General features: G+C 37.6%; 1 protein-coding gene across 2 annotated transcripts in view; it reads right to left on the reverse strand.

Moving 5' to 3' along the window:
- Window positions 1-26,929, reverse strand: part of GNAL (G protein subunit alpha L) — a 182,678-nt gene that overhangs the window by 43,768 nt on the left and 111,981 nt on the right. For both annotated transcript variants that reach the window (XM_059489650.1, XM_059489658.1), the window contains exon 5: window positions 14,022-14,119. In XM_059489650.1, coding sequence (XP_059345633.1) covers window positions 14,022-14,119 — 98 coding nt within the window. The remainder of the gene's footprint in view (window positions 1-14,021; window positions 14,120-26,929) is intronic.

Genomic DNA, 26,929 nt, shown 5'->3' on the forward strand with positions numbered 1-26,929 from the left:
CTGAAAAAGCCTATGACTCCTCCACAGTAACCTTTAATATCAAACAGAGTAACAGCTTTTACAAGGTCTTAAGAAAGGCACTACCCTTTTTATTTTCACAGATAGCTGAACTGAAAGACATGTATAAAATACCCAAGGTCAAACCAGGTAATGCACTCTTGATTAAAGCTACATTTCAAAGCTCTTCTTCCTGATCTAGTTTGCCCTTTTGCTTCTCCTGTGTAAATAAGGAAGACAAAAGTCATAAGAAACTGAAGTAATGCATAACAGATACCACAAATCAGCGTGATACATGATTACAGCCTGCTGTGAGCAGCTCACAAATTGAGGAGAATTCAAACAATAGCACATGTTCTGTGATTTGGACATTGAGAATTCCCTTGACTCCTTTTCCTGTGAGCAAGCCATTGAGAAACACTGACATTTGGGCAATAAAAAACACACCAAGAGAACACACTGCCCAATACAACTGCCATTGTGGTTTTCCTAGCTGTAAACTGATTCCTCCCCCTTCATCTCCACTGCTGATTTGTCACAGCTCCTTCAACCAGTGCTGACAACAGGCCATTCACATCACTGTGCATTGTATCACACACAGAGTTTCAGACTCATCCTTAGAAAGGCATCTAACTGTATCTCAAACTACCAAAAAGAAAAATAGAAATCAACATGCCATAATTTGCAAAGGACAGTGAGCAGGGGATAAAGAAAAATCCAAATAAACAAAAGAGGATGAATGCTTTCAATTTAGTCTCATTCTTTAAATGGAACAGAATATTACAAATGGAAGAGCCAAAAGACCTATATACTTTCACTAACTGGGCTTAGGAATAAGTCTGCTGTAAAACCAACAAATGAGATCAGTGAAAAAACAGTTTCCATAACATTTTATCTTACCATAATCAAAGAACTTATGGGCAGAACAAAAATCAACTTTGAGCTTTGTGAACAGAACACAATGCAACATGGGCACAATCATTCCAAGAAACCAAAGCCAATTTACTCCTAATTCCATCTTGCATAAGAACAGAAAGTCATGCAGTGACCTGAAAGGACTGTTTTTTTCTTAAATGGTGAAACACTGCTGTTTGTGATACTCTAGGAATACACACAATACTGGACCACCATTCTTTGTTTCTGAGTCTGCAGAGTATCTCTGGCATGATCTGACTACAGTGTGTCAGTGCAGTACAGGGCAATACAGCTGCAGATTTGGCTCTATATCCCATCTCAGCATGTGCTTCTGAAAGGCATTCCCCCAAATAGCCCATGGAATATTTATAAGCTGGGGACTAAAGTGTGCCTCTGGGAGATAATGGTACAGGGCAAGTGATACAGGGGACTGGAAGACAAGGAGCTAAGAGGCAGAGCCCCATTTGGTGCACGGGGAAGAAAGTGAAGGAAAGCACCTTGTTTCCAGAGTTCCCTTACTTTCTCAAGTTGGTAGAAGATCTGCAAGTCATCACCCTGGGCAGAAATACTCTGTATTACCTGCACCTGTGTAACACATGCACTATTGCTCACACAACTGTATATACAGAAAGAACCTTGCTGCAGAAAACTGCATCTGGCAAGTCACTTCTAGCTCAGAGCACCAAGCAAGGCATGCAGATGAGTGAGTCACAGATCTGAACTGATACCTGCATTACATTTAACTCTAAGGAGATAAATGTTGAAAAAGGTCTTGAGTTTAAACATGTGAGCAGCTCCTGGGAAGAAATGCAAAACCCAAACTGGGGCCCTGTTATGGAATAAAAAGACAATGAAACAGCTGCAAAGAAAGGGAAGCCCCTCATGTGCACAGCCATGCTGTGCTGTCTCCTGGCACAGCCCATGTCACTCAACACCCTCCACTGTTGGTGGGAAGCATTTTTATTTCTTTTCCTGTTTTAAGTATGTTGAAACTCAATGTAATTCCATATATTTCCTTTCCTTCGCACTCCTTAGTGGTCTCCAGTTCACAACAAAGAGAAGACTAATTTCAACACCCTCTTCTATTTACATTTTGAGAAACTATTAGGATTTGATTATTTATCTTTTAGCAAGGGAGAAATAAGTGAAGAGTCCTCACATTCCCCAGAAATGAACACAAGTGCTTCATCCAACTGGGCAGTTCAGGCTTCAAAAATTTCTGTTGAGGCCATATAACTGGAGAAGGAATGCTCCTTCATTGAAAACGTAGCTTCTTACAGACAAAGAGGACTTCAAAAAAATAAATATTTTAAAGATTATGTTTCTAGGAAGTTTGTATCCTGAAGCCAAGGATCTACTTGTAACTTTATTTCTGTCATCATCTGAGAAATAAGCACGTTACCTGCCTACTTTTAAACTACTTAAAAGCAGAAATGCACATAAAGCCTAATCTTTGATTTGTTAATAGTTTTATTATTTATACACAACAGTTGGGAATTTCCAGCATACTCCAATAGGAGCTTCTGATGGATTCTTTTCACTTGAGAATCATGAAGGAAGAAGGAATTTACTAATAAGATGAAAACATCTGTTCTGAAAGCAGTGCCCATTTCCCCCTTTCCCCCCACCCGCCCCCCCTTTTTTTTTTCCTGCTGGTATGCTTTGTCTGATTACATTGATACATAAAATAGAAAAGAATGAAATTATTAAGAAAAGGTCACAGAAGGATTTGGAATAGCAGAAAGATAAGCCAACCTTACACACCCAGGTAGATATGCAAGACATCTCATAGTGACTGACAAAAATGACACATTATCTTCTATCTCAATTGCCCAGAGGTCCAAATCATAGAAAACGATTGATTTCTCAAGAATAAAACAATGAACAAACAAAACTGGGTAAAGCAAAGAAATGGATCTGAAGTTATTAGTAAGTGGAGAGAAAAAAGGGAAATATGTCAGCCACCAAATTTAAATCAAGACCACAAGTAAGTCATAGGTCTGTGCACTGAAACAGAAGAAAAAAGGCAATGCAAGTAAAAATCCAAACATGCTGGATTCTACTCAGAAGACTTTCAGCCAGTGTTGAAATAACTGTTACATATGTGTAAGGTGAAAAATCTCCACAAAATAAGCAACTTTTATGCTGAAATCTCTCCAAAAGAGTGTGATAGTGAGATATGCCTCTGACTCCATTTTAAGAGAGAAAATTGATAAAACATCAGTGATGCTGAACCTTTCAGGGGCTGGAGAAAGCCAGTAAGTTCCCATGAAGAAGCCATGATCTTTTCCACAGGTTTTCACTGATTTCTATGGAGGTACAGGGAATTACTGAGTATTGTGCTTAAAGAGCAGTGTTCTTCATTTTAGTAGGGAACTTTTTTTCAGGCAAAGAGGACAGCACCACACTGCTTAAAAGACAAGCACCTGCCTCAGTGCTCTGAAGTCCACATTGCAATTTAGAAAACTAGAATCAATCCTATTAGAGGCAGAATGAAACTGAGACTTTTTGCTTGGAAAGCCTTTCCTATTTCTCCTCTGGAAAAAAGTGTACTTGTGCTCCTAGCCTACTATTGCAGATAACACCCATCTTCTGGAACAATGAGGCTGAGATGAAGAAACCTGTCTTGCTTGTGAATAAAGACATTTGTCTTAAGCTCATCCCACAGGCTGAAAGGTTTAGAATTAAATGCTTTGGACCTGTCCTTCAATTATTTCCTTTCTAAAGAAATTAATGGAATACATAACCATTTACTTTTTGTTATTTTTTTCCTCTTTTAAGGATTTTTTCCTATATTTCAGTTTTTGTGGTCTTCTTTGTATTTCTGATAACCTCACAGTATCCATGCCATATCCACATCTCATGTTTACTGTAACTGCCTTTTAGCCAGGCTACCCTGATTGCTCAGAATCCAACTGTGCATTTACTCAAATTTCTGAACATTCACCTGCACTGAGCTCTTCATATGGTGTGGAAATAAAAGATCTCACTAGCAATGTCTCTTTGGTTGTTTCCAGGATCTTTTGTGATGGTTTGTTCTTTTTCCCTCCTCATATCCATTCTGCTCACTTCCATCAGGACACAGGCTAAGCCCCCTCAACATTGTGCAATCCCATACATTTAACATTTGCCTCATTAAAGAGACATAACAGACTGAATTCCTGCCAAAAATACTTGGTGCTTTATTCCTTTTGCTTTATTTGTGAACCCATATTTATTATTCTCGCCCACATACAATCTTCTCTTTTCATCTTCTTTTCATCCTCTAAAAAGGTATAACTTGTTTACAACTTAGTAAAAGCACGCCTAAAATAATTTTTAATAATAATTTAATCATTCTTTCAACATACTGTATATTATGATGATCTCCCTGACACAGGTATAGAATGGTATATTTATAAATAAATTAACAAATTTCTATTAATAAGCTTTAATAGAGGTCTCACTCTTGTCATTTTTACATAACATAATTTGCTGGTTACTATCAGGTCAAAACCCCTAAATTTTGCCTGTGTTAGCTGTGCTCTCTGCACCACAATCTCCTCTGGAGAACCTCCCACCTCGACCTCAGCCCCTACTGACAGGAGCTGCCAACAAGCCTCAGAGGAAAGGGATGACTAACCAGTGCAGAACACGAGTTCTGCTGTGATGCAAAACAAAACCAAACAAAACCACTAAACCCCCAAAACAAAGACTTCCATGTTGTTAAAAGAAAATGAAACCTGTGGAAACTAGTGACTACATTTGACCCCCTTTTTTTGAAGAATTGTAACAATGTTGATGTAATGAAATATAGTTTACTACTATCAGTTCTGTAGAATGTAGAAAAATGCTTCCTGGCACACACTTCTTTAGAGAAAAGCTTTTCAAACCCACGATGTTTGTGGTGAAAAGCAAGTTTATGGCAAACTTGCTGGGAAAAAAGGTTTCCAAGACCCTGACAATGTAAGGAAATAGGACTAAATGAATATACAAGTCATACTGGACCAACAAGTTCCTTCACACTTCAAGCTTACTTCTACATTCCCTGAGCAGAATAAACTCTGGTGGCAACACTGCTCTAGAGCATTCTACTACTCTTTAATAAACTGTTTTAAAATAATTGCTACAGTAGTGTTGGCAATTACATGTTTGACATGGTTGGGCCAATAAATAAGTTGAGGCCAAGAAATTACACCCATACTGACAATTAAACTTCTCCACAATGTAGCTGGGAAGGAAACTTCATAAAGAATAACTATCCAAATTCTGCACCACTAGGATTTCAGGATGCTAATGATCAGAATGCAGATCTTCCCAAACTCATCCTTCTAAACCAAATGAAAGGTAGTGAACCCCTCTTAAAGAAAGACAAAAAGCAGCATGGGGGCAAAAGCAGGGAATAAAGAGATAATAAAGAGTAGCAAGAGATTTTGGTCAGGAAATGGAGTTAAGGGTTATTTTGATATTCAGTCCAATTAATTTACACAAACAAATATCTGAAAAACAAAATGAAACCTCCCAGCCTCCCTGCCACATTCATGAAAGAAAACCAAAACTGAAAGGTTGTTCTCAGAAAATCCATACAGCTGATTTCAAGATTCACCTCCCCATGCATTAGCATTTATATGTGAAAACTGCTTAAACTCATCTCTCTTTTTTGATTACAATTAATGGAATTATCAGGGAAGTAGTAAGAGGAGGAACAACTAATTTATGAACCAATACTAGAATTAATGATCTTTCAGAAATTTTATTATTTGGTATGTCCATTAAACAGGATGACTACTGATACGTCTTACACGTATTTTCTTTTCCACTGCTTAATTTAGGCACAAATTAAACTTTAGGTTGAATCTCACAATGTAACAAACAATTCTAATTGAATGAGAAAGAATACTTTTACAAAAGACACAACTGAAACAATTTCTCTAAAGTAAAATAAACCTTTAAAAAATTCTGGCAGCACCACTGTTGTCTTGTACTAAAATGAACAAAATTAGCTTTAACTTAATTATAAGAAGTAGAGAGATACCCTTGAACTGCTTAGTTTCCCAGTCTGATTTGTCTTAAAACTGGGATTACAACCAAACTGATAAATACCATGACTCTATTTTGGTTTAGTCTGAGGTGTAAAATTTATTTTTCAAGCATAGATGCTTAATATTTAGATTTTTTCAACACAGTATCAACTGTATTTAATTTTCTTATTTCTTAACTTCTGCATTCCACCATCTTTCTTTTTCCAAATCTGTCAGTGCAGCGTTAATTTAGAAAAACACAGCCACCCAAACCCTGGCTTCTTGTCGATCCTAACATAAACAAGGCTGTGTACATCTATTAGTGCAGAGCAGGCTGTGTATGCAGTCTGGCCAGCGAGTGGTTTCTTAAGAAAGAAATATGATTCTTGGCCTTTCTTTATCCCGTCATGTGAAACTGACTACTTGAAACAAAGAAAAACTGACCATCCCTAAGTGAAAAAATGCATGTGGCATTTAAGAAAACTTAAAATATAAATAATTTGACAGTATCCCATATAATCTGCCATTAAATTTTCAATGTTCTTCTTTTTTAAGCATTTAGCTCACAGTTATTATACAATTGTTATATTAAATTTATTATGTAAACATGTATTTCACAGTAGGTTAGGTTTAAAGTAAGAGAATTTAGAACACACTTTTTCTATAGAGCATAGTAAAAAAAAATTCCCATAGATAGAACTTAAAATACATTTGTGTTACGTAATGATTAATAAGGTGATGTATTCTTTAACCAACTAATCTCTGCCACTGAGAACATGCACACACTCAGTAATGAATTGTAAATGAACAGATTGAATTAAATTCTTAGAAATGGAATAAATATAAATGACTCTCAATGTTCCCTGCAATATAATGAAGCTGGCTTTGGTCATAGTTTACTCTTTCTCCCACGCATACACTGGAAGAGTTCTAAAGCAAGAACAGCACATAAATAACACCACAATTGGCAGAATGACCCACAACTTCCTTCTGAAATCCACTCATAAATCCTGCATGCAGATTCTAGATAACCATCATCAGCAGTTTTACTTCATTTGGAGACATTTTGAGATGCTGACCCTGAACAATGATTCATAATCAGGATTTCTGGAGTTAAGCTGCATCAGCGTGTTTACTGTACTCTTTCTTTAACTTGTCAGTAGGAATACACACATTTTTAAGATTTTCTTTATTGGCAGTTATCTGTACTCTAGATAAGATATAAACCTTCAATGCAATTTCAAAGTATGCTGATTAACTCTGCTATTTTCCTTTCTTATGTTTTAATAACTACTTCTATGATTTTAATATGCAAAATTCAAACAAAACGTCCCTCAGTGCAGTCCAGTCTTACAGAGGAGCCTTCCCTTCTTGCTGCTCAGTATCCCAGAGTCTGGTCATTTTTGCCAGTCACACTGGCCCACTGTGCCAGCTCACTGATTCAGCCCTGTACCAGCACCTATTCACATCTGTCCTCACTGCTGGGATGCAAAATAAACATAGTCTTTTCTCTTTTAATAATAAATGCAACAGAAAACTCTTTGTTATAAAGGATATTGATGCTTTAAGAGTGGATATGCTGAGGGTAACACTGTGTGTCTTGGTGCTTCAGCAGTCTTTTGATCAGGCTTGAAAATCTGCTGAAATCTAAGTCAAATTTGTTGTATTGCAAAAGCCTGTAGTTTAACTCTGTAGAAAGGATATTGGAAAAATATATCTCCAAATTAAATACAGGACGCTAATAGAGAAAACTAAATGCAGACAAGCTCAGCTGATGGACCTGCTTGCAATTCTCCAATTTGCTGAATGGATTACATTTCCAAACGAGGCTGAGATGCCATGTTACACTAACATGTCCTGCACCTATTATTGCCCTGTGTGTGCAGTCAGAAAAAAAAATTAGGAAAAACATTCATCAGTGTTCAGGAAAAAGTGAAAAATTTGATGACTAGGGGAGGAAAGAACTCTTTCCTTGACAGAATAAAGCCAGCTTTGCTGTATTTTTTTGAAGAAAACATTGTCTAATAAAACATCAAAAAGAATCAAAGTGTACTTTCATGCATCTGTCATGAGTCTGCCTGGTCTTTAGATTTTATTACTCCTTTAAATTGAGGTTAGGGAATATTTTATGTTTTTCTGCCTTTGACTTTCAACCTTTTTGCTTGTTCTAAAACCGCAGGAAACAGAACCAGTCATACACAGTGAAGCATGTGGGAAAATGTATGGTTTAAATTTATGTTTGAGCAGCCCATCGAGGGCAGCTTAAACAGTTCTCCAGTGGCAATTAGTTAATAAGAAAAAGTATTTGTCACATCAATTTTAAAAGGCAAAGAAGGTGCTGTGTTTATAAACTACCTTCTATCTTATTTTTATATTTGAAAAGTGCTATTGTCTTCTCTAGGTATGGAAGGCATTTGTGAACCAAAGTGGTTTAAACAGGGGGGGTACATGCCTATTTCTGAATGGTATTTTCATACTGCTTCATCCTCCAAACTGAAAATGCAAATGCACTTTGGAGGTTTCTCCAACTACTTCTTATTCCATATCTTTGTACTTCTAAATACTAGGATTATAACATCATGGTTACATTTTGATCACCAAAATTAAGATAAAATTGGTTAATCTAATGATTTTTGTTTTGTAAGCGAAGGCAAAAAGGGGAACAACAACAACAACAACAAAAAAATCACAGCAACACTTGAAATGGTTATTTCACAGAATTCCCAGTGCATATTTTAAGAAACCACAATTCTGCCTCTTGAGAGTGTGGTCTATTAGTTAGTAAACAGTGAAAAATGCAAGCATTACACACTGGAGAATGACTTCTGTCCTATCTGGCAGCCACCTCTGTTTAGAAGACTCATCAGTGAGGCTAAAGTGATTACTCTATAAATATAACCTCTCTCCTTTTTTAAAATTACTATTAAACAACAATTTAGTGGCTGATTAAGTCTTCTAGTTTAGATCAGGTAAGTGGAGAAAACTTGTTCATGAATTAACCAAACAAAATTTGTTTCTAACTTAAGCAATGAATTTTTAAGGTTTGAAAGTGATACTGCATGAGAAACTTTAAATGGAAAAAATGAAGAAACTTTATCATCACAATGATAACAGCAACAATAATAACAGTGCTTAGCTTAATTTATCATAAATCTATCCACGTTTACTTCACTGCCCCTTATAAAGAAAGAGTATACCAATACACCTGGCTGCAACGCCACACTAGACAAAAAAGCAGAGAATGTCAAGGCAGCTTTTCTGACCTCAGCCTATAGGAGGGAACTCATTGATGACTGTGCATGCCAGCAATTAAACCTCATGTCTAGAAGAGTGCAAGGCAAGTCAAAAATATGCTTGGTTTTAAGAAGTGCCGCTGTTGAGAAAAGAATTATCTTTTTTCTCACATTGAGAGTTGAATCTGTGGACAACAACAGAACAGAACAACAGAACTCAACAACCCAAGAGTTGTTTGGTTTTTTTTTTTTAATTTTATTTTATTACCCTACCTAATATAGGATAGACATGTCAGAAATTCCCCCCAGGACAGAATGACTGCAAAGAAAAAGAAAATCTGTGTCTTTTCCATCTGTATCAGCTCAAATATAAAATCAATCTCCTCTGGCCAAGCTCACATCCCTTGTTTTTGCTTTCCTGAGAACTTGTATAATGAAGTTTTATTAGCCCCAATGTTCACACAGAGACCAATTTAGGCCTTCACACTTAAGTAGATCAGAAGTGGTCAGGAAAATTTTGTCAGGGAAAGAAGACTGATAAAATAGGGCAAAGTACTGGTTGAGGGTAGGGTTCCCTTAAAGTCTTGGTCTAGTTCCTATTCCAAGGATCTCAGTGAGCTGAATGAAATCCTTTTGAGCCAGGGCCACTCATGAACACACATGCTGCTATTTGCATGTGAACACAGTGAAACAAAATTCTATTCTAAAACTTTCTAATAAGCCTAAAAGGAGTTATTTTTTTTTTTTATTTCTAACAACAACAGCTTGAACTTGAGCTGTGTGTGACCTAAAAAGAGAACTGAATGTTTTGCTTTTGTCTTTTTTGTCCCCTTCCCGAAGTGCCTAGCTCTGCTGGTCTACTCTGGTGCTCTAGTACTACCACCTTTCCCTGGCAATGTCTGAGCACTACAAGTATCCCCACACCTTTTTTCTGATCACTGAAAGTAATTTTAGCAAGCCACCTGACAGCTGAGTAGCCAAAACTAAATTAGCTCAATGCTTACTTCATGGAAACAACAGATGGACATCGCCAGACTGGGGGTGCCTGATATTCCCCCCAAGGATGACTGATGTCCTGAATTGAAATTTTATACCTCTTTGTTGCCACATAAATTAATTGACTTAAATTTACGAAGTTTTTAAAGACATAACTCACTAGCTTTTTTCTTTTCATTTTTTAATTGGAGGCCATCATACCTGAACCTTTATTTGTTTTGTTCTGTTCTGCATTTATAGAATTTTTCTTTGTGGTTCCCATCCATGGATACAATAAAATTTGTGTATTTGGTAACCAGTATAAAGAAACCGAAATATTAAAAATGGAACTGTATTCATCATACGGGAAATTACCTTTTAGAAAACTGTCCTAGAATCACAGGAAAATTTTAATTTCTGCCTATTGTTTATATACTAGACAGTTCAGTGCCAAAGCTTCTCTAGATCACAGTCTGAAAGTCCCTCATAGACCTAGAATTTGCTGAATTTAAACTATGTGAAAACAGACAAAAAGCACAGTTTGAATAGAGTTCAAATAAGTTAAAGTTACATGGGAGATTTATCATCATAAACAGAATAAATCTGCTGAAATGTGTCCAAGTCAAATGGGGACACAACTAAATAAAATCAACTTTTCAAAGTAAGTATCAGTTCTTGAGATTAAACTTGAAATTTACCTTGTAAGAAATATTAAATCAGATGACAAGGAAAACAATAACCTGTCAGTTTTATGATATTAATCTCGAAGAAATATATGAAGGTCATTAAGGAAAGAAGATGGTTGATGGCCATGCAATAATACTCCCTCCAAGAATTACATAACTGTCTTTGTAGTTGGTGATAAAAACAATCCTGATCTTTGCTGACCTCTGGCTTTGCCATAGATTTGTATTTGCTACAAATATCACGTGATGCATCAACATGATGTGTGCACTAAATGTATTCCTTAACAATGGAAGAAGTGAGATACATAAAGACTCATGTAAGAATATTTAAATGAGTGAGAATGAGGGAAAAGCAGACCCCCATTCTCATTGCCATGAAGGAACAGTATCCTGATAATTTGAAAGGGCATTGAGGATCAAGGAAAATTAACTTTCAGGCATAACATAAATAAAACATTTGCCTCTGTGTCCTTCTACTACCTCTGATTCCAGCAAAATACTTCTCCCACAGCAATAAAGAAAATTAGGTTAAGTTTTAAAAATACAGAAGCCCTGTACTGTAGCCAAATTAAACTATTCCAAAATACACTGTATTTGCAACTCATTTAACAGTCAGCAAGTTTGGTCACTGACATTATAATTTGCTAATAATGCTTTTCAGTATTCTTAAGCCAGCCACCCAACTTGTAGTCCAATGATATTTATACCTCATGCTGGGATTTTTTAGGTTTGGCTTTGTGTTTTTTTAAGATGAGAAGTGGTGACCTACTGATAATGTTCTTCCTTCACTACTAAACAGAAGATTAGGATTTAGCTGATGGCATGGGATGTTTTCCCCTAAAGCCAGAGTAATGGAAACACTGCAGATGTTTCAAAGTCCCACAGTAAGCATGTGTATCAGCATTACACTCCTTCCCTTTTCCCCTTCACTAGCGAAAAATGACCATGGACAGGTTCTGAGAGAAATGCCACACGCTCCTGCTGAGCCAGAACACAGCACCCTCACCCTCTGTATTTCCTAAGTGCATGAAAGAACTGGTGTGTAGCTATCAGAACTGCATTTCCAACCTCTGCTCACAGGCTCTCAGTTATGAGGAGGACATGACCCCACCACCCTGACAAATGTCCATCCAGTGCTAGCACAGAAATGTTCTTCTGAGTGTAGGAGCAGATAAAAGCTGGGTGATTTTTCAGCATCCTTCTGTCATGATTATACTTCAGTGTTTGAAATCATCAATACCTGTGAGAAAAAGGCTGTTTGATCAGGTCACTGACACAGCTGTACCTGAATTTCAAGTTTCTGCTCTAAGACTGAAGGTGTGTAAACAAGGATAAGTCACTCCGCTGTTATACTTTCAGGTAGATCATGACATGAAAAGCACAGATACACTCAAGGAATATTTAAATATCAAATGATACTTCATAACTGGTCTTGAAGGTGAAGAATTATGCAAATGCAGTCACTACTATAACAAATAATCTTAGATAAAGGAAAAGCAAGCCAGTTAGAAGTTATGGAGGGAAGAAACATAGAAAAAAAATGCTATTAAACTTGCTTTATTTAACCTTTTACAGAAAAAGGTAGGATACAGTCCTCTGTTCCAAGACAATGGACCTAATTCTAGATCCAATTTTTTTTCCTCATTTGTGTTTTGGTTTTGGACACAACATGAGACCCAACATTCTCCCTGTCAGAACCTGTAGACAGGCATCATTTTTTTAAAGGGAAAACACACCACCATTAACACTATAATTTGGTGTATTCCTGATTTTCTGTGGCCCTTTCAGCACCATTTTTCAAGTAGGATTGTGAGACCTTTATTGATCTTTGAAGTAGGGTTCATATTCATGTATTTTAAATATGCACTGTTTTCTTGGTCTGATGTTTTAGTGTGTGAATATATATGATAAACAGACAGTCTGCACTTTTCTGCAAGCACAACTCAGATCTGTACTATGGTGAGTGAGGGCAGAGAGGAAACCCACAGATTACAACCTAGGACAGCTGTCTAAGTCTCTCTGTGTACAACCACTCTTTTAATTTCCAGCTACTCTGGATTGTGAGCAAACGCCCAAGGTTTGGTAAATGCACTGAGGTCAAATGAGTTCCTTCATACACCTATCTAACTTTTCCTCACTTCCATGTGCTGATGAATCATTTTTTCCCAAAAATGGTCTGGAAAGAGGGAAAGCAAACTTTCAACACCAAAATTCCCCACTGTGGCAAAAGCATGACAAGTCCTTTAGTGACATGGACCTATTCCCCTGCTTCAGGCTCAGCAGCAAGAGCAGAGAGGAGGGAAAAGCAAAACACTGAGTGCAAGAACAGACTTGTGGCATTGCTGCTGACCATCCTGCCAATGAGATAAATCACAGCCCACTGGAGTGTGTTCTCTGGAAACCCTAAATCCCATGGAACTGCATGAGTATGTGTTCTGGCAATAGCAGTTCACATGAAATGTGTATTTTCCATGGAAATCTAACTCAGACCTGTGTTACTATCAAGAACAGCTGAGTTTGTAGCACTTGTAATGTCAACATACTATTTTTTGATTAATAGGTTTTCATCATTGTACTATGTATTTATGATTTGCACCTTCACAACCTGCTACACTTCTCAGAATATTTCTGACCAGACTGAATCTGTTTACACATTTTGACTGTGTTACATACATCTGTACCACTTCACTTTAAAGGACAGAATACCAAATGTACCACTGTCTTTAATTAAATACTGCTTATAATTTTTTCCACCTAGAAAATGTATTAGTAATGCAGGTATGCATTTGGTTATGTAAATGTCTTAGAAATTTTTATAGAATGTGAAAAGACAGAGCAATTTCAGCACTGTCTAGTTCTCAGAATTTTAAACAAAGGATTCTCCTTAGATTGACTCAACATTTTCCCAACTTAATAGTTTCAACTGAAATGATTTTATGTAAATCAATTTTGAGTGGAATAAAGATACTTAAAGTTATTTGATTTCTTTTATACTTTTCTTTATTAGATGTGAAATATTTAAGACATAATATTTAGTTGTATAATAACGGCAAACTAGGATGATAAATTAACTTTGCTATACATGCTCCACCTATACAGAGAATGGAAATGTTAGTTCCTACATTGCAAAACTCCTGAATCTCACTGATATATTTTCTAACTTGTTAAAGACGATCACATTCTTGGCTATAAATTTCATAAAAAGAAATACTTACTACTGTGCACAGTCAATCAGCTGATATTCGTTTGACCTCTCGAAGCACGCCTTTACACCTTCATCATCCCAGAGCTTTTTTGCATGTTCAAAGAACTCCTGAAAATTGGAAATGCAATAAATCAGAACATTTCTCAATTTTTTCAATCCCCAATCTGCACTGTTCCTTCCCCCAACCTTCATGCTTTATGTTTGCAAAATGATAGATTACACACTTACAGAAGAAAAGCTATAAGCATTTATTAGGAAAATTGCAATAAAATATACAAAATGGCTGCTGAGAGTTTCCAGCACATGATATATAATGAAGGCTGCCTTCAAAATTCATGCCAGTCCATATATAAAATTTACTGTAAGTACAAAAGTTACCTAGAAGAACGTTCACTTCATTTTTAACTGAATTTATGCTTGTGTCATGGAAAAGGCATAAAAGTGATGCAAAAAGCTGCTCAGCTTATGAAAAATTAGCCTTCCAGAGAAAGAACCAGCCTGTAACTTTAAAAAGATTGTGCAACTTTTCCTGAAAATCACAACTTTCCACTACTTGGTGTTTTCTCATGCAATATAATAACTTGATTGCAAGACTTTCAGAGTCTTTGCTCAACACAGCATCCTCCAAAGAGCTGCCTGGCAGAATGTGCTTTTCCTAGCAGCTATCCCAGGCTACCCAATCCAGAAATGTCTGCCAGCAAGCTTAATTCAGAATTATTTGAAAGAGGAACCAAAGCTGTCCTTGGTGCCAGTGAAGCCACAGCCACACATGGGCAGAGAGGTAGGTCCAACCCTGCCTGCTGGCTCCTTCTTTTCCCCAGCCCCAGCTCTAGAGACTCAAGGGTCCAGCTTGTTTTAAAGCTGGGAGTCCATTTTATGTTTTATCATTACTGGTAAATGACACTGTAACGGAGTTTTTCCAGCCACATCGTTCTAAATTCAAATGAAGGATGTTTAGATGAATTAGTATTTCCTTTATTATATGACTCTTTCCCCCCTTGAACAAAATTGTTAAAGCAATACGTCAGCTCAAACACAGAAGTTGTTTTCTTAACACCTCAACCCTGCTAATAAATCAGCGGAGTCCTTTGGTTAGTCACAAATTTGTGAAACCTAACAAATTGCTTTTCCACAGTTCAATTTGGCTCTGTGTAAAACGGGTGTAATACCACTATTCACTTCATGATCCTGTCAAAATTTTGCATAAACATCTAAATTCTGAAACTTTTCTGAAATTGCTTGCCAGTCACTCCCCACATCTTTTCAGGACGTAAAACCTTTTGCCTTTTTTTCCCCCCCAGCTATACTATGCACGATGCAGAGAGAGAGAAAATTCCATTCTTTAAGAAGTTTTGAAAATGTTAGAGCAAAGAAGATATTAAAGCAGAAACCTATGAGAAACCTTTGCAGGAAGTCTTGGATGAAGAGAAGAAGCAAACATATATATAGAGAGATGCTTATACTGCCCTTGGAATTTATTTCTTCACTTGGGGAGGACATGTTTATTTAGTCTTTGTTATTTTAATTACTTATATAATTGTTCTTTTTAAACACTGCAGATCCACCTTTTGAAGTGATGCTGCAGCTATTATAAACTCTCTCTTCCTACAGCAGGAAAAAAGCAAAACCAAGCTGAAATAAGGACAAGATAAGATATCAAACTAAAGTAAAAGAGAAAGCGGACACACATAACAGAGAGAATAACTACAAGAAAAAAGGAAGAACTGGAAAAGCCAAAATGATAAATACCATGAAACATTCCTCAAATATGAAGCTTATGCTTGATTGATACCTGGCGCATCAGCTGAATGCCTCTCACTTGCTGGCACCTTTGGCCAAAGAAAAGCACTGCCTTCTCAGTGGATGGAGTGAACTGTGGCTCAGTGTCAGGGCCTGAGGCAGAAGGGGCCAGCTCTCTCCATCCCCTCAGATGGGAGCAGAGTCCAACTCAGCCCTTCCTCCCACAGGCACTCGCTGCTACAGGTGGCTGCCTTCCCCTCCTCCCCATCTTGGGGTGGGAATTCCCACCCACCCTGAAAGCCATCTCTAAGGAGAATAAACAGGTAAAAACCATTCCCATTCAGCCCCACAAAGCCTACAGGAAGGGGAAGGGATGAGGAGAAGGTGAGTGTAAAGGTATCCTTTTCTGAAGGGTGGCATGGATTGAGAGATCAGCTGAAAATATAATTAATGAAGTAAATAAACAAACAAATAAATAAATAAAGTTGCACAGCTATAGTAGTTCCTCACTACTGCCTTTACATCCTCTGTATGAGCTTTATTTACTCTTAAAAATCTCTTCTGAAAAAGAGGCAATCTTTTCAGCTCAGCTTCTTGAGACCCTACAAATACATTGTAAATACAGGGTTTCCATATCATATGCTTCAAATATTTCCACCTGACCATTATGTCTCAAAGCAGTCTATTTAAAATGACTTCCAGACTTCTAGTCCTAAGCAAATCATATAAAACAGAGCAAATATACTTCCCTCATTAAAATGTACCAATCTACTGCAGAGGAGTACACTTGATTGCAAATTGCCTCCCACACAGCTAGCTACTCGATCTTTCCTTCCCAGGTGACTAAAGCCTTCCAGAAAAATCCTGTTTCATTTTAAAGGTGCCAAGTACCATGATCCAACTTTCACACTTGTTTTTAACCCCTCTCTTGTCTGCTGTAAGTTCCTCAGTACTTTTTCTGCTCACCTGCATAAGGCCCCCCATTGCAAGCACAGAGGAGGATTCTGCATATGGCAAACAGATCTGGATGCCAGCCCTCTCTCCATCACAGGACAACACCCACACAGCAGTTACCATGTCAGCTTCAACCCCTGCAATCAAGCCCCTTTTGCCTGACCAGCCTTCCAACAATCATTCCCCTCAATCCTTACAACTCATTGCTATGAATCCCAATGCTCGTTACTCCTTCCTCCTTCCTCCCACCATGGCCACGTTGTGGCCACCTCAATGGCAAGCAGGCCCTGGTGTCGCTTTTGGGCTCTGCCTGCCCTGCAGCACCCCCCGGGGGCTGCACTGTCCTTGGGGTGGCAGCCACAGTTGGCAATTCCTGTCATGAAGAAGAGCCAGGACAATTCAAAGAACAGAGAATTCAGCTTTGCTCTAGCTGGTAAGGGGAGATAGACTAAAACATTATAAAATGTTACCTTAGGTCAGGAAAAGACAAATCAAGTTTTTAAGAGTAGCCTGTGACTGTAGTAGCTTACATTCTGAGTTGGTCAAACTAAGACTTAAAGGTGTGACTCCTGGAAAGTGGCTTTTCAGTTCTTAGAAGTCACAAGCCAGGTCCTTTGAGAAACCTTGACTGGGACAGAATAAAACAGGGAGATGGTAAATCACTCTGGTAATCTGATGCACTGTGTTTGCAAGCACATGCTGCTCGCTTCTATCAGATCAAAGCCACCGAAATCTACCAAAAATATTTAGCATACTGAAGAGAACCAGGAAATAATGTAGTGTGGTTGAAAGCAGAAAACCACCTACGTCATGATCAAACAGAATAGTTGCTTCAACCAAACTCTTTCTTAGGGATGGAGGCATACAAAGAGTGGCATCTATTAATATACATATAAAATAAAGCAATCGATATATTTTTAATTTAGTATTTAAACTGGAGTATTAAAGAAGTAAATGATAATGCTTTAGATCTCATGAGTTACAGGTGCCATGAATTGCAGGTACTTTTTACATTGCACACATTAATTTACACCATTTATCTAAGAATTTATAGCAATCACTAGACCATACAAAACCTTGATGTGATATTTGGATGTCATCAAAACGAAGATGTGACACACAACACCTCAAATATTTATTAATATGGAACTATTTGGAAATTTTTCACTCTTCCTGAGACAATTCAAAACCTCAGACCTGCATTCCTGAACCTCCTTCTCACTAGCAGATACATTTTGCTATAAATAATCATACATCATCCAAAAATCATGAAGAGCTAAAAGCAGGTTAAAAACACCCTGAGCTGATATTACTGATCTAAACAATAGGCTATTTTTACTGTGTTTTAAAAGGTCTTGTAAAAATATTTTTACTCACCTAATTCAGGGAAAAATTTCCTGATTCAATGTATTCCCATACATAGCATTCCAAGAAAACAATACAGCTAACAAATGCAATGTAATACAGCCAAGCCTCAGGGTACTGTTTTTCAGCTTTGTCTTACTAGAAGTTACAGCCTGGTCTAGAAATTCCATTTCCCTTATTTTGGAAATAAACTTATTTATTGGTAGGTTACCTTAGAAACCTCCTCCCCCTTATAACTCCTACAAAAAATAATTCAAGTAGCTAAGAAATGGACTTAGTTCACTTTTCAGATACCTAAATGTGGAATAAATACTATTGATGATTAAACAATTACGTACCTTCACGAACATATCTTTATGTATTTTGGAAAAAAGAAGTTTTCATCTAAAAAACAGTTTTGTGGATTTACAAACCACAAAAGTTCATGTTAGGTCAGGAATACAATTTTTATTCTACTAAGATTCTTTCTGCCTTTCTTCCGGATGGAGCATACATTTAGTAGCTATCCTGATGACACCTTCAGTCTCCAGAAAGTGGAATGTAGAAGGCTCTATCCAGAGCCATATTTTCTACTTCTGTGAAAATACTGTAAACATGGAAACAACTGCTTAGATCAATGTGAAATCAATCTCCCTGAAGCCAAAATTTATGCTCTTATTCTCCTAAGCTTCAGGACTGTCAGGACTGTAAGACAATTTCTCATCTAAAACACAGATTAAATCTGTCTGATTACCTGACAACCACTTAAAGAAGTGGCAAACGTTACACATTTTCATAGTTCTGCCATTGTGGGTGTGAAATGAAGTCATCACTTCTATTCTGAATTTCAGTTACTACTTTTTCTCTTAAGTACTTAACCAAACAAAAAAGTAAATCACTAAATGCCTTAAAAATCCGCACCTAACACCTCCCCAACTCCCAACAACAACTGAACAACTGCTGTGCAGGATGATCCAGAGAATTAATTCACACAGGAAGGCAGGTATGTGCCTCCCTACTGAGCAAGGTACTTGTACCTCCCAATGCATAGCGCAGTGCTTATGTGTATATATATAGTATATATATATATATATATATACACACAAATATAGGCAGTCCCAGTCTCCCATCTATGGAACCATGGAAACATTTTGTGGAATAAAAGAGTGACAACTGATGGGGAAAATTGTAATATCATAAGGATGACATCCAGTGGAGTCAAATGAAGGGTGTAGAGGCAAACTACCAGCAGGGCTTTCTAAATGTGGCATGTTTGACTCTGCAATTCAAACAATATCCTTTGAAGCATCCTCTTCTGTACCAAATCTGAGGACAAAACAGAACTGGATCCATCAGCCTGCAGCCCAAGTCCCAGAGCATGACAGCAAACAGCAGGATGCTGTGCTGGTACAGCAGAGGACAGACAGTAACATGGTTTGGCAGAGGCAACTGGGAGGAAGAACTCTAACCTAGCACTTTCATCTCCTCCCACAGAGCTGTGAGTGGTGCCCAGGGGATGATCAGAGTGACTCCATCGTGGGTGATGGGAAGCTCAGCTGAGCTCCCCCTCATGCTCCAGAAAACTTCACAGCTCCTGGGGCTGTGCTGCCGCCCTGGCACACGCCACAAATCTGATCGGTGTTTCAGTATTCTGTTGGGTTTTGCAGCACAGGTCTTGTAAAGTAACAGAAGAATGGCAATTTAAAAAAGTTTATATTTGAGCCAAGTAAACACCTGGAATTCAATATCATGAAGCAAAAACTACTTTTGTCAATCCCTGACTCTCTTGCAAGCCTCAAGTCTCTACTCAGTGTAGACAGTCTCCATTTTGAGAGCCTGACTTCAAGCTTGAATCCTAACCCAGCATTTAACTGAGGTGGCTGTAAACTGATGTTCCAAGAAACCCACAAGAGACAGGGAGTGACAAGCTGCCCCAGTGACTCCAATTATTACTGGTTTGCTCGTACCAAGTGTAGCAACTAATTTTCTATTAAAATTGCTCTTCATCCCCAAACATCTACTGAGTGCAAATGCAAGCTGTGTCAACAAATAAAAAAAAAAAAAATTAAATGGATTTAATGACTGGGTGAAGTACAAGGTAAGGCACCCAAGAGAGAAGGAAACCTGCTCAGCTACCTCTTCCACAAACAAGCACAGCCTCTTGATAATCAGCCTCTTGTTTACGAGTTAAAAGTGTCCCTTATGGCTCAGTCAGCTCTCCTTAATCCTTTATGAAATGTTCTGTCTAACAAGGGAGCTGTTTTGCTGTAGGTATACAAAATGCAGCTGCTCAAACTCCTAATGCCCGTGATGAAAACAGGCAAACAGTTACAATTTAAAAACAAAAGCAGAATACATGACTTGAATTTCCCCAACAGCAGCATTGTCAAAACCTTCATTAGCACCAAAGCAATAGCCCAAGAAACACTGCGATGATGTTGTAGGGAGGGGTGGCCAACTGGCACACAAGGACCATGCTCTACAGTAGGGTTCAGACGTTTCTAAAGAACCAGCACTTACAGTAGATTAATTATACAGAAACCTTTAGGAAAAGTACAACCTCCACCCCCTGCAAAGTATTTTCTGTTGTAATTTGTGGGTGTGCAATAATCAATGCAATTACTCTGCTAGTTAGTGACTCATTCTGATAGGCACAGCAGCAGTTTGGCCTCTAACCCTCCTCCAAAACCTAACTTCAGATCTGTCTAAGAGAATTACAGGATAATACTTCCAGATCTACCTTTATTCATTTTCATTGGACCTATTTTGCCTTTTTTTAAGGCTAGGTGCAACAGTTTTCAAGCATAATCAGTCTGCACTAAGCATAACCTGAGCTCATTAGAGCTGAACATGGGAGGATGGGAAATACCGCCTTCACAGAACACAGCCTGTGTTGGGGCATCTCATATTCCAGGAAAACAAAACTAGTACATTATTAACTCCTAGGAGAATCTTATCTGACTTGCAAGTATAAGGGAAGAAGTTGGGGCAACAAACAGCATTTATAAATGTATAAAAGCACATAGCCACCACATGCCCCTGTGTAACACCACTAGACAAAATGCATCAGTTGTGGAGCTTGCTGACAGTGCTCACAAACCACGCGTGCAACCAGCACAGATATATTCCACATCCCTTTCTTGAACTATTTCTGTGACTTCACTTTTAAGCTCTTACTCTACACTAAATTTCCAAGAAGTGTGTGCAGTTGAGGGATCAGCCTGATCGCCCTAGCAGTTGTATTTCTGCCTGCTGGAAACATGTTCCATCTGCCATCTTATTTTACAGAAATCAACAAGTTCAACTTTCATAGATCACAAAACTCATCTGCCAGGTCTGAGAAATATATTAATACATGCTTCAAACTTGTATCTGTCAAGCACTAAAAAAATGTCCAAAAGGTCTTTAGATCATACTAGCAAAAATAATAACATGATTTTGTGCTTTCGTAATATTTTGAGGTGGTTTGGATAGGATTGGCAAATAAGAATACATTATAAGTCTGAGAACAGTTCCACATTTTTTCCTTCACTACCTGTTAAATACTAGAGCTTTCTTTCTGAGCTAGATAACAAAACTTTTATCATACTAAAACTAAAAACCTCTGCTTCAGTCTTCTAGTTTCCATTTCAACTGGGTACTTCAAGTTTCACTCTGTTCAAATCCTTGAACATTGCTGCCTACCTGCTATTTTAAGGGGCCACCAAGCTCTCAACTAAGAAAAGAAGGAGAGATAATTTAAGCAAATTACTTACGGTATATAGTGCCTAAAAATGTGTTGAGGATGGAAAGCTCACACCCATTCTTTTCCTTGAAATCATGGTGGCTTTGGAGAGTCAGGACCTCTCCCTGAATGTACATAAAAGCTCTTAATTAAAAAAACAAACCACCTCTCAAAATATTTGTGAGAGTAATTAAAGGTGCATTACACAATCCTACAACATTGCTGCCCTTTGTATTCCTGAAGCACTTGCGAAAATAAAAATGTAGGAACTGTTAAAATTCCCTCAAGCAGAATTTTTTTGTGGACAACAGATGATAACAAAGCATGAAATTAATCTGTAAGTACTGAACAAGATGCAAAAAGAACAAAAAAAATATGACTTGACAAAAATTGGGAGCAGGTGATTTATCCCTGTTATCAAAATGCTGCTTACACAGTTGTCTTTTGTGGAGCACTGAGCCTTGAAACTGGAAAAATTACTGAAAACCACATAATCTGTATGTCACCTGTACTGTACTGGGAGAGGTTTGCTTGTTGTTTATTTACTGAAAGCAATAATGGCACCATGAAAGTGTACAGATTCTGTATGCCAAAATTTATTTCTTAAACTGACTAAGTAAGACTAAACAGAACAGAGTCCGTGTGGAATAAAGGATGGCAAATCAGCCCACAACACTTTTGTTACTGCTTCTGGTTCTGCAATCATTGAACTCCTGGGCCTTTGCAGTGAACATCATATTCAATTTTAAGTCAATCTAACATCCAGTCAGTGAGTATGTACAACCCACTCTGCAATCCTTGATGAAGGGAGTGCAATAGAATAGAGAAGTGCAGCTGTTAGACATTTATTATAAAATAGTAAACTTGAGGCATTTCATGGCAGGAAATATTACCAAGATTTTTATTCTCAAAACACTGGCCAACAACAATAACTTACATGCTGTAATACGTCAAAATTGGATCTGAATCCTCTCTGATTATAAGATCACATTTTGTATTAGTTGTATAGTAGGGTAATTTTCTATTCCATGCCACAATATATTTGGGCACAAATAAGTACAAAAAATTGGAGACCTTCCAGCGAATTGTTATTTCACTGAGTAGTGAAAATCATGAAGTTAATTCTCACCCGCTTCTTTGAAGGGATAAATCTAAATGTAGATTAAATGTAACTTTGTCACCTTTTGACACTGAGAACCTGACTGCAATGCAAGTTGCTCCTGCATGCTTTCCTTACAAGTCTGCCTCTGTTGTCATTACTCAGAGGGTGAGGACTCCCCCAAAGAAGACAAACCAGTGGAGTACAACGCTGAGGGGAGGCAGCTCTTCCCTGCTCCCAGTTCTCCTGCCCTGCCCATAGGGAACCCCTGCTGCTTCTGTAAACACAGTTTCAGAGTGAAGACAAGCGTCCGCGAGCTGTACAAACACAGGACTGCAGCCTGTGATTCTTCAGAGTAAGAAAAGTTTCTGCTACTCCCAGCTTCAACTGTTTTCCTAAATCAGTTTTGAAGGTCATACATCAAGGAACTATTTCATACCCTAATATGCACTTTATTATTTGTAAGTGATTTCCTACCAGACAAGTGGTTTGAAAGGACAGGGAACTCTCATTTCCTTTTATAGATTTGATTCGGAAATAAATGCTGGCAACATCACGTGACAAATGGGCAGCATCCACAACTTGAGCAACTCTCATAATTGGATCAGAAAGTAATGGAAAAGCCAGTCTGCTGCTGCCAGATCTATTTAGTGTCCTGTTCCTCTGTCCAAGTTTTATCTAAATTCTTCAGCATTATCTCTCTTCTTTTGACACTTCTTCCTGTCCTTATCCATGTGCAAAACCACACTAACTTACTCATTCTTAAATATTTATAACAGTAGGAAAAGGCAATACAAGTCTTTATTATATCTCTATGGCTAAACTGAATTGAGTTTCAGGAAACTTTTTCCTCTAATTAACAACCACAAGTATAGATATATGTATATGAGTAAGGATTTCCTATGAAAAGCAAAAACTTTATTGTCTTTTCTATCTGATAGCTGTTGCCTTTTAGAACTGTTCTGGGAAATGAATGGATAAAACTGCATGAACTAGTAATTTTGACTATCTGAAAGTAAAATATTTTAAAGGAACCCCATAGTTTGAAGATGTGCTTACAACATTTATGGATGCAAAATCACTCTACCTTATTATTCAGTAAGATTAAGGCACCTTAATAAAACTCTGAGAAGTAATACAAGTAAATGCAAGTAAATCTTGGCTGCAATTTATATAACTTTCAACATTCTTCTAATGCCAATTCCCACAAATCTACTGCTGAAATCAGCCTTTTCAGACATTTAGAAGAAATTTAGCTAGCAACTTCAGAAAAGTAAACTTTTTAATTCTTACTATTTGGTTCTCAATTCTCATTCTGAAGAGTACATAATTTTCAAGAACTATGATAACAACATCCTATTATGTACACCATGGAAAGAAGGTATATACAGTAACAAATGAAATAGTTAAGGCATTCGAAGCTAGGTATTTTTTGTTAGCCCCATAAATATTTTTACCACTCAGAAGCTGCTTAGAAGTCAACAGAAATGTATATCCATAGGCATAATAATCTGTGTCTTTACAAATATAGATGACTAGAGACAATGTACAACTTGTGGATGGGAAATTCTGTTGGAATTTCAGAGCGGAAAGTCACTAAGGGGGCCCAACTGTTTAGCATGTAGATGTTTCCAGGGTACCTAAAAAAATACTTAATAGAGTCTAAGGTAGTTTCTTCCCTTTCTTCTCAGTCCTTTATTTAGTATTTGCTACAGGATTATTTCTCCCTTCAAATGTAATCTAACAGGAAAGCTGCTGATCAATATTGTAAACAGATGATTAGTGTCTTGTGAGTGCCAAAGAACTGCTAATAAATCTCAACAAATGATGCTGGAACAGGGACGTGAGGTAAAATAATTGAATTGAGGGAGATAATAAAACTAGATAATTCCGTCAGTTTAAAAGGCAAATATTGCCAGAACTCCTTAAAGAGAAAGAAAATTTTTACACTTGTCTCAGAAATGGTAGGAAATCCATTTCTTTGTATTAATTAAAATCAAACTCCCACCAACTACAGCACTGCCTACCTGAAGTAAAATAGAGAACCTTAGAGTCTGAGGTCATTGATACTGAACCCTTCCAACCTGCAACAACCGAGCTGAGACTCCAAGCAGCCTCCCTGCACCTCCTCTCCCTTCTCTTTCCTTCAGGTACTACTTGGCTAAAGAGCCTCCCAGAGCCACCACAGGGCCATCAGCAACCTCTCTGCAAGATGAGTGGTTGCACATGAACAAAAAGGACCTGTCTGATTTTGCACTTGGTGAACAAATTTAATTCAGCTGGATCTGGAGAGAAAACCTGACAGAAATAAATTACTTCTAGCAGTGACCACTGTGAATTTCTAGGGAAACTCCATTCCAGAGACTTCAGCCTTTTCAGAGCTCTTGCCTCCTGTGAATGACTGAAAGAGATGGCTGGGCAACAAAAGCATACAGGTTATTCCCAACTCTTGAAGTATCTCCTTGAAGAACACCAGGAACAGGTGCATTGTAGACAATAGCCTTTAAGCAACCATGGATTTTTGAGAACTGAAAGTAATTCATCAGCAGTAGTTACTTTTAATTAAACAAACAAACAAACAAACACATTCTAGACAAGCTCCTCTTCCTCTCTACCTGTCCACTGATCCATTGTTTATTAGTCCATAGCTTTTTCAATTTTTCAACTTAAAATACACTAGCAAGGGAAAGAGCCCTTTTCATTGATTTGATCAAAGACTTTTGGCAGTTAAACCAGAAAACATATGTAAACACCAGAAGTGAAATTCTTGATCAGTTGTAGCAAGTCCAAACCTTAATACTGCGAAATAATCCAATATCTACATTCAAAGCAAACAGTAAACATTTAAACACGCAATGGAAAAGCTGTCTCTTTCTGGGGAAAAAGGCACTGACTTGGAGAACTCAAGACTCTAAACAGTACTTCGATCTGTCACACTTGGTGTATGACACATTTGGTTAAACATAAATGCCTTCTTCATATGGAGCTGTTTTTATTTTTTTAGCTGCGGCTTTCTTATCTACCTTTTAAAGATTGGGGTTTATTTTTAATGCAATATAATTTAATTGAACAAACATTTGATATACATTTTTAATCTATTAATACAGATAAGTTCATGACAGATTCAGCATGTAAGATGAGGAAATTCGTGTAAGAGCTTTGCTTTTCAGGATTTGCCTTCTACAGAACCATATCTGAAATTGTGTTTATGCTACAATTAAAAAGGCAACTAAATAATAAAGCCTTTTGCCTATTATACTTTTGCAAGTGTAATAATTTTTCACAAAGATTTCTTTACATGAAACTGTAATAAAATGTGAATAAAGAGCAGAGTGATCTTCACAAGAGAATAGTGATCTACCAACCAAAGTTTTGTGACTTTTTTATTGAAAACTAAAGGACACTCACATCCCCTATATAAGGTATGGTTTTTGTTGCTCAAAATCAAAAAATATGTTAGTTCCCTAACACATTCATTGCCTTCTAGAGGCATATTGAAACATGAAAATAAGCAAGTATTTTAATTCACTGGCTCTTCAATGCACTGTATTTGTACAATTTCTACTTCTTGTTTCCCCCCACAGCTGAGTATTTAGCACTGTCCTTGGGTGTCAGATGTTTCCCACACAAAATGACTGCACTGAGCATAGTAGGCTGCAGCAAATCTCAGCAAGGTTAGAGGATATTTTGCTTTTGCATCCCCAGGTACTTGGTGCAATGGGACCCTGATGTTAATTTGAACCTTAAAATACATAAACTACTGTGCAAGGCTCCAGTGGCCATCAGCATCTTCAGACACCCCAGATGGGGCAAGGCTTTAACCTGTCCTTTGCTCCTGGTGAACAGGCAGGCAGAACTGTACTCTCAACACAGCCTGAGCAGGCTGCTGCTCCCTTGAACAATTAATAAAAGCATAGACAAAATGCTGGCTTCATAAAACAGCATTTTAGTACAACAGCAGTTGCACTTCTGTTGGTGGTGACTGTTGTGGACAACTAGAAATACTTTTTTCTACATTTTTAGTAGAAACAAGATGGCGAACACACTGCCCCAGCTG

This window comes from Ammospiza nelsoni, chromosome 1 (assembly GCF_027579445.1).
Source record: "Ammospiza nelsoni isolate bAmmNel1 chromosome 1, bAmmNel1.pri, whole genome shotgun sequence".
Lineage (NCBI taxonomy): Eukaryota > Metazoa > Chordata > Aves > Passeriformes > Passerellidae > Ammospiza > Ammospiza nelsoni.